Genomic DNA, 9,670 nt, shown 5'->3' on the forward strand with positions numbered 1-9,670 from the left:
TTGTTGTTGTTATTATTATTATTATTATTAACTATTGAAATTTGTTTTCTTCCTTGCTTTTAGCTCCATGAGTACTGTGTCTTATATGGATGAACCTAGCCAGCGGGATGATGCTTCTCGCCTTACAGTTCAGATGGAAAACACCTATCAACTAGGTGTGTTATTTTACACTCATTCCTATTTTAAACTTATAATCTCATTATTTACTTAAAATAATATCTGATAACATGGCATCATCTTCATTATTAGCACAATATAAGGGGTCTTAATTAAGTGATTTGATGTGTTGTAATTTCTTCCTCTGCAAAATGGGACCAACACCCATTGCTTAATTTTCTTTATCAGTGTTTCCTAAATACCAAGCAATTCACTGGGCAGCGCTGATGTGTCTTGTGTATTACTGAATTAAGAAGTTCATTTCTGGGCGTTTCTGGGTTATCCTGTGGAGTTATTTTATATATACTTGAGTTAAGTGAAAGAGATATGCATTCAAGTTTTACCCAGCAACCCAACCAATGTTGTTGATAAGTGGAGAAAAAAGCCTTCAAAGCAGAAGCAAATGATTCCTGGTCCCCCATTGACAGAGGTGTTTATCCCTTTCCACTGAGGTTTTGGGTCTTTGAAAACAAAGATCTTTGCACCTGCCCCCATACTCCCAGACGCAGTCCACAGTGAATACATTTTCCCATTCATGTTTTCTCATAGACCAGCTTGTTTTCTCTAAATGTGTACCTGCCCACTATTATCTGCCCACTTTATATAATTACTGCTATATAGAGATTCCATAGAGACTTACCAGTGACCAAAAGAAGGACTCTCTGGGCCACAGTGGTTCTATCTGCAGCCAGTTAACTTCAGGAAAATTACAGACCATCAGTGCATTTCATTAGGCCTTGTAGCCGGTTTTCTAGGGTAATCCCCAAGACTACGTGGATTACAGGGCTCCATAATTAGTCAGTCTACTGGTATTTTCACAGTGCCTGGGGTAGACAACTAGTATTCCTGCCATCCCTTCTGGTAACCTTACCCAGTTTCCTTTGGGGAAGCCTCACCACTGCCATCATTACACTTTGGGTCCGTAACATTCTGCTGAAGCTGACACTAGCTTTAGAGATACAGTAGTGACTGATTCTGAGATAGCATATGACCCTTTGATTGGTCAAGCCAATCTAAGCCTTTGGGATTCAGCTCAGAAAGTGTTGTTTGGGCTGTTGAAGAAGCAGATTAGATTCTGAAACCTGAAAGAGGTAGGGGTATGGCAGCTTTTGCCATCTTGTCCCCAACATATGACTCCTGAGAGCATGAGAGAATCAAATCCCAATGTCATTACTAGAGTCCTAAATCCAGCTATCTGCTTTTAGACTTTTCATTAAATGAACTATGTTTGGGTCAGGCTTTCCTCCACTTATAACTAAGAGATCTTAACTGTTCAATGCCTAACACTTTGGGTTCTGCATGTTGAAAGGGTTTTGAATCAGATTTTGACAAGATAAAGGAGTTAAAATATGAAGCCCTTTGTTTCTTCTTCATAAGGATATGTTTTCATAACTTATATCCTCAAATAAACACAGTAAATAATCTTACGTATTTTAGATGTACTGAGAGTTGAACCAAGTTAGAAAAGTAATATTAGAAACACCTTAGTATATTTAAAAAAAGAAAAAGAAAAGAAATATCTTAGTATAAAGTATTTCCCATATTTTCTTACAAAAAGTCATGTGAATTATTCCTTTGTGATTAAAGTCTTTTATGTTTGACAATCTATTTCTTAAGCATTCAACTAACCATCTTGTTCATATTCAAACAAAAATATATTTCCACTTCTACTTGTTTCTGGGTTTATTTTGCATCTGAAAGGTACTCTTTGGACCTCTGGTAAAGATTTCCTCATATCTACAATGCAATACTTCCCAAAAGAGGGGGGGGGGAACTGTCAATCACCAGCATTGTTGTGTCTAATTTTTCTCATTCCATCCAACAATATTTGTATCATCTATTTTATTTTTTTATAAGTTTTTAAAAATATTTATTTATATTTGAGAGAGAAAGAGAGAGCACACACATGTGAGTGGGGGAGAGGCAGAGAGACAGAAACAGAATCCAAAGCAGACTCCAAGCTCTGAGCTGTCAGCACAGAGCCCAATGTAGGGCTTGAACTCACAAACTGTGAGATCATGACCTGAGGTAAAGTCAGAGGCTTAACCGACTGAGCCACCCAGGCGCCCCTCATCTAAACATATTTTAAATGTTTAGTGTGTTTATCTTCCCTTGAGGGAGTAATTATAGCCAGAATGAGATGAAACATAAGTATAATTAATGAAAGCAAAAAGGGAATGGAAAAATCAAAATATATTTCTTGTAATAAAACACCATTTACATTTTCTCATTAATTAATTGATAAAACATGAGTATAGAAAAAAATACAAGATGTGGATCCACTGTGTCTGAATTTGAATACTAATCTTGCCAATTCCTAAATGATGTTTGAGCAAGGAATTCACCATCCTCAAAATCTTAGTTTCTTCACCTGTAAAAAAGGATAATAGTCCACACCTTATGGGGATGTTGTGAGAATTAAGTGGAGGAACGCATTTAAATTGCTTCTTTATTCATTGCCTTCTTGTTTCTCAAAGCAACTGAACCTAGGGCTTTACTTAAATCACTAAGAAGAAAGGCCTTCTGTGACCTGTAATCTAATTGCATATTAATTATGGAATGAGTTCTTCACAGGACTTTTTTCTAGACCAATGGTTAAAGAAGTATCTGATTCTTTAAAAACACTGACTGTAGGGCCGCCTGGGTGGCTCAGTCAGTTGAGCATCCAACTTCGGCTCAGGTCACGATCTCACAGCTCATGGATTCGAGCCCCGCATTTGGGCTCTGTGTTGACAGCTCAGAGCCTGGACCTTGCTTTGGATTCTGTGTCTCCCTCTCTCTCTGCCCCTCCCCAGCTCTCTCTCTCTCTCAGAAATAAATAAACATTAAAAAAGAAATTAAAAACACTGTAAGCAGGTCAGACAAGACCTATGGGTGGCTATCTTTGCTGCCACACTGAGACAGCCTGCCTGAGAAGGTAGTCAACATAATGAAAAGTAGAACCTGAAGATGGAGAGAGAGGGAGACATCACTGGAGCCGAGCATCCATGGGATAATCAGGCCCTGTCATCAGATGCTCTCATGGACAGAAACTGTCAAGCTCTCCACCCTGACTTCACTCCACCCCTTAGGGTCCTTCCTAATTGTGGAGGTCTTACTGCCTCCCTACTTGCACCCTCGCTGATCTTGGTGCCTTCTCAGCAAGAACAATCCCCATCTCCTTCCTCAAAATGAGGTAGCAACCGTAACAACCACACTAACAATAATAAATACATAGTGGGGAGGGGGGGTTGTGCATGGCAGGCACTTTTCTAAGCATTTTAAATATTTTACTTCATTTAATCATAACAAAAAACAGTATGTGGTGATTCTTATTATTATCTCAACTTGGAGAAGCTGACACGCATATTAAATAACCAAATTTGTATCTATTCTATCTTAATTCTATTTTTGTGACAAGTCTTTTTCTTTTTCTTTCTTTCTTTCTTTTTCTTTCTTTCTTTCTTTCTTTCTTTCCTTCCTTCCTTCCTTTCCTTTCGTCCTTTTCTTTTTCCTTTTCCTTTTCCTTTCCTTTCTTTTTTTTCATCCCAACCCTTCTTCAGGTCTTTGCTTTTTTATTTTTAAAAACATTAAAACATTTGCTTTTTCCTCCTAAAAAAATAATCACTCAAAAAAAAAAAGAAAGAAAAATAAAGTAAAGTAAAGAAAAAGAATAAAAGCTTTGCCATTCCCATTAGTTGACTCTGAAAGTAGATTCAGGAGCTTATTTGGGAAGTCAAAAATTAAACATCCACTCTTTCTCTCTCTTTGCATCTCAGCATCCCAGCCTAAGCAAGGCAAAAGATGATTCTGGCTGCACAGGAAGGAAGAGGTCACAGAACAAGTGAGAAAAAAAGTACATGATGATATCTGCAAATATTTTCAAAATAGAATCTGGTTAATGAGATTTTAAAACAAGGAAAACAAAGCCAAATGCAGAAGGGACATTGGTACAGTTGGACAGTAAGAGCCGGAAACAGAGACTCAAGTGCCACCAGGATTCTGTCTTCCCAGAACTAACTAGGTGTGGGCCTCCTCCTCTCACTATGGCCTGGCTTCCTCTCCATGATGAGAATCATGGCCTTCCACAGTACCTAAGGATCACATGTCATAACTTTTATCACCAGAAAGAGGCTGACTTTTTACCCCCTATTTCAAGTTTAAAATCAAAATTCTGAGAAAGGATTCTAATTGGCCTGGCTTAGGACAAGTGCCACTCCTGAGCCAATCAACCATAACCTGAACTTCAGCTCAAAGGAGGTCATGGTAGATCCTAAAGAAACATCTTGGTTAGAATTGGAAAGCTCTCATCTTCCCAGGAGGGGAGATGCTGTTCCCAAATGACAGGGAGGAGTACTAGACAGACAAATATCTGCATTGAGGGAATTTATTTGCTGAAGGGAACAATGTGTACAAGTTACTGTAATATGCAGCCAAATTAAGTTCTGTGTGAATTATGTAGGTTAAGGTACATACAATATGTGTGCTTGGTAGGAGGGAGTGAAAAACAGAAAGGTATATCTCGAATGTACATAATCTATTTAATTTAGTCCAAGCCACTAGTATCATTTTTTAAAATTTCTTAAATAGAAAGGGGAAAATCACCCTCAAATTTAGACTCATTTCTCTATAGAATGCAAGTGGAAATCTAAAAGATCCACAGGAAGGGGGCACCTGGATGGCTCAGTTCTTAAGCCTCTGACTTCGGCTCAGGTCATGATCTTGCCGTTCGTGAGTTCAAGACCTGCATCGGGCTCTGTGCTGACAGCTCAGAGCCTGGAGCCTGCTTCAGATTCTGTGTCTCCCTCTCTCTCTGCCCCTCCCCTGCTCATGTTCTCTCTCTCTGTCTCTCTCTCTCTCTCTCAAAAGTAAATAAACATTAAAATTTTTTTTAATTAAAAAAAATAAAATAAGAGATCCGTAGGAAGACAACCCGGAGGCTTGTAGGTATTTAGGAACTTGCCCACTGGGGTTGGTGCCCTATCTCTGACCCCATGAAGTAGGAACACTCAGGACCAACCTGAAGTTACAAACCTATATGCCTCTGTGTTTACAACTGCTTGTCTCTGTCCTGTAGAAGATAGATTCCTGCTGACTAAATATTGGGGTTAATTATACTCATTGTATCAGATGTGTCTCCCTTTTACCTATCCAGATCCATTCTCCATGCTGATTTAATTGAACAATTCCTATATAATCATCAAAATAAAGATACAACTTATTGAGCCTCAGGAGGCTGACCTAACTCAACAATAGGCATGGGCTGTAACCTTCCAGTTAAGTTTGGCCAATGGGAAACTTCAGCAGGAAGTAGGAGGGAGGGAGGAGTGTGAGCTAGAATGTTTAATTCCCCATGGCCTACTGTGAGTTCATCTCAGGCTGTTTGTATCCACCAATGGAAAGGCATAGCTGCTCTCCAGGGAGCCCTCTCCATGTGCCTCTTCTGGGATCAAGAGTTCCCTTCTCAGATTCCTAAGACTGGGGTGGGTTGAGGATAATACCCTCAGTTTCACTAGCAAGGGATACTGCACTGTCCTTTGTTCTGACATCCTGCTCAGAATTTCCTAAGGAGTCTCTTCATTAAATACTCCTGGAATTGTCCTTATTTTAGTGTGCTATATATTTCTTTAGACCCTGATACCGTCATTAAAAATAAACACTTACAGGGGCGCCTGGGTGGCACAGTCAGTTAAGCGTCCGACTTCAGCCAGGTCACGATCTCGCGGTCCGTGAGTTCGAGCCCCGCGTCAGGCTCTGGGCTGATGGCTCAGAGCCTGGAGCCTGTTTCCAATTCTGTGTCTCCCTCTCTCTCTGCCCCTCCCCCGTTCATGCTCTGTCTCTCTCTGTCCCAAAAATAAATAAATGTTGAAAAAATAAATAAATAAATAAATAAACACTTACAGGGCACCTCGGTGGCTCAGTCGGTTAAGCATCCAATGCTTGATTTCAGCTCAGGTCTTGATCTCAGGGTCATGAGTTCAGGCCCCAAGTGGGAGCCAAATAAATAAATAAATACACTTAAGACATATTGATGACTATTAAAATACAACTGAATTTAATTATTGACCTCATTCCTTTATCCATATCAGTACAGCAGATAATGATTGAGCCACTCTACACCAGGCTCTGGGCACATGTACATGTTGTACAATGACAGAGGGATGATGAGGTTAATATTCCCAGGACGTACAGGGAAGATTCCTGGGATACAGGATAAAGAAAGTCTGTCTGAGGCCTTTGCTGTGAATGTGGACTAAATGTCATTAAGAATATAAGCTCTCTAGGGGCGGCTGGGTGGCTCAGTCAGTTAAGCGTCTGACTCTTAATTTCGGCTCAGGTCACGATCTTGCAGTTTCTGAGTTTGAGCTCTGCGTTGGGCTCTGCTCTGACAGTGCAGAGCTTGCTTGGGATTCTCTCTCTCACCCTCTCTCTCCCTCTCTCTCTCCCCTTCCTCCATTCCCTCTCTCTCTCAAAATGAATAAAAGAAACTTAAAAGAATATAAGCTCTCGAGTCAGATAAAATAAGTACATCCCAGCTCTGCCACTGTGTGATTCTGGGCAAGTTACTCATTGTATTTAAACCTCTGCATTACCATCTGTGAAATGGAGATAACAGTAGGGGTCACCTCAATGATTTATTGGAAGATTATATAAGGTAATAAATATATACTTATCACAGTACATGACATGTAGAAAAAGTTCAATAAAAGTAGTTATCTGTACTATGATTATTACCTATACAATGTTTACTTGTAGTTAAATTCAGAAATCATACATTAAACATTTTGTACGCCTTTAGCATTATATTAGACTCTGAGGAGGATAACATATGATCTAGCTTACCGTTTCACTGGCGAGAAAGGCAGAAATGCTTGAGCTATTATCAGGTAGATTAGGATCAGTGGGGACCCAGAGCATTGGGAGTACAGAGAAGAAAGGGATGATTTTTTTTACCTGAGGAGGGGAGGAAGGCTTTCTGGAGAAGAAAACCACTTGAGCTGGCCTTGAAGCATGAGTGGATATTTCTCAGATGAACAAGATGAGGAAGATGCTCTTCTTTTTAAGAATGTACACAAGCATCCCATACAAGACAGATGAAGTCCATGAGGCTGGAGGCATTGACATAGAGAGCTGTGATGGAGAATGAAGGGGCTGTAGGTGCTAGACCTTAGACTTTGCTAAGGGAAATATCATGGCCAGATCTGGGTTTTAGAGTGACCCCTCCAGTTGTAGTGTGGTATACATAGATTGGAGGGGGAGATATAAGAGCTGGGGGGTGGGGGTCAGTTAGAAAGATGTTGAGACTTTAAAATAAGTCATTAATTGTGGGAGCTGGCACTGGCGAGGAGGATAGTTTCAATATCAAACCTCGGTGGTATTGAGTACACTCTTCAGGGAGTCTGGTAAATGTGTGGCACACACTTTGGTAAGAGTGTGTTGTCTTCTGGTCCTCTGCCAGAGAACCTGACTGGAAACCTAATTAGGACCACTTTTTTCCTGAAATAGAGGCCACTCAGAAGATTAAAGGTCTCCGCATGATCCAGTACTCTTTTGATTAGCCTACTGGGGTGGGGGGGGGACGATGTCATTTGAAATTACTCAAGAAATTTCATCTGTATTTTCAGGTCCTACCAAACATTTTCCTGTGGTCATTGTCAATCACATTTTGAAAGATGTGTTAACTAAGTATCTACAAGAAGAACAGTATGAGCCAGAGCTCTGTAGACAGATGACTAAAACAATTTCTGAGGTATATATGTGATTTGAAGTGTTAACTTTAATTAGAATATTGCTAAAAGGACAACGCCCTACTTTTTGATGAAGTCAATTAATTTGCAGTAGCAGTAAAAATGCTTATGTATATCTTATGAAAATATTTCTTAGGTTATATTCCGCATATGTGTGTGTATGTGTGTGTATGTGTGTGTAAAAAGCCTTTGCCTTAAAACAACCATTATGTGCATCATTTTTGCATGTATTTTGTTTAAAAAATGGATACAACTGCCCCATTTATTAAAATTTTTATTTTCAAAGATACAATATTTTAATGATCATTTTCTCTTCTTCAAGGTAATTGTTTTGAGTGCCGTCAAATACAGATGCTGCAACCTTTAAATACATTTCTGTTTTTATCAACTAAAGTGGTTGCCCTCCATTAGGTTTTCTTTAGTTTCTTCTTTAAAACAAACTCTTTAATAAACATCCATGAATAGTCATATTACAGGAGACTCCAGATGTATGATCCCTTAATTGGACATAAACACGGTGGTAGAACTCTAATGCCAATATTCTTTGAAAAGAAGCCATCTTAACATAGATTTTCAAAGAACGTAATAAATCCTTTAAATCCTGTTCTCTGAATTACAATTTTTCCATGAGACTTAGAAAATGTAGATATATTGCTGGTGCTATAATTTTGTCTCTAAATGTCCTATCTCATGAGAACAGTGCTTGAAGAAAATCATAGTTAAGTTTCCACAACAATTACTGAAAATATCTACAATACATCATGGGACTTTCTTAAATCCACCAGATTTTTGACAAAGATTAAGACGTCTAACTTTCAATGTGGCTAAGGGAGGACCTTTTTTTTTTGTTGTTCTTTTAATTTCTAGGTTATTAAAGCCCAGGTCAAGGACCTGATGATTCCACGGTATAAGCTAATTGTGATTGTTCACATTGGACAACTGAATAGTCAGAACATTTTTATCGGAAGCAGATGCCTCTGGGATCCTAAAAGTGATACCTTTTCATCTTATGTTTTCAGAAATTCTTCTCTCTTTGCGCTTGCAAGTGTCTATGCTGTTTACTTTGAGTGATTGAAAATAAGAAATGTAGTTCTTACTTTTTTAAATCACAAAATAAGCTGTATCTATGTACACAAAAGCTTCACTGCTCAAAAGTTTGAGAAAACAACAGTAATATTTCAAACAACTGGCATTTTTGGACTTTTTCATGCTCTGCTAAGAACTGAGGGAGGGAAGTGTGGTGCAAGAAAAACTCTTGTTTATCCAAAAGAAGAACTAAGTTTTGGTTCCACTGGATCATTTTTCATAGACATGGATTCTTTTTTAATATTACTTTGGTACTAATTACTTTAATTACTCTTTATTTTTTATTTTTATTTTTTTTTAAATTTTTTTCAACGTTTATTTATTTTTGGGACAGAGAGAGACAGAGCATGAACGGGGGAGGGGCAGAGAGAGAGGGAGACACAGAATCGGAAACAGGCTCCAGGCTCCGAGCCATCAGCCCAGAGCCCGACGCGGGGCTCGAACTCACGGACCGCGAGATCGTGACCTGGCTGAAGTCGGACGCTTAACCGACTGCGCCACCCAGGCGCCCCATTTACTCTTTAAATAGACAGTTAAAATTTCCTGCATTGTTTTTTAATGAAGACAAGTCTAAAAAATATGGCTGTATACCCTGACCAATAAACGACAGAAGAATATTCAACATGGTATACACAAATGATAAATGTTAATGTGTCTCAATGCTGCATGTAAAAGAATACTGGTTTTCATTTTGTACTTAA

The 9,670-nt window shown here is 39.0% G+C and overlaps 1 protein-coding gene across 1 annotated transcript in view; it reads left to right on the top strand.

Annotated features, from left to right (window-relative positions):
- The window catches only part of TCTEX1D1 (Tctex1 domain containing 1), a 28,906-nt gene extending 19,698 nt beyond the window's left edge, over positions 1–9,208 (top strand). Inside the window, exons 3-5 of the mRNA XM_030327353.1 lie at positions 64–155; positions 7,761–7,885; positions 8,751–9,208. Of these exons, the coding sequence (XP_030183213.1) occupies positions 64–155; positions 7,761–7,885; positions 8,751–8,954 (421 nt within the window). The 3' untranslated portion in view covers positions 8,955–9,208. The remainder of the gene's footprint in view (positions 1–63; positions 156–7,760; positions 7,886–8,750) is intronic.
- The last annotated feature ends 462 nt before the right edge of the window (positions 9,209–9,670 follow it).

Source organism: Lynx canadensis, chromosome C1 (assembly GCF_007474595.2).
Source record: "Lynx canadensis isolate LIC74 chromosome C1, mLynCan4.pri.v2, whole genome shotgun sequence".
NCBI classification, from domain to species: domain Eukaryota; kingdom Metazoa; phylum Chordata; class Mammalia; order Carnivora; family Felidae; genus Lynx; species Lynx canadensis.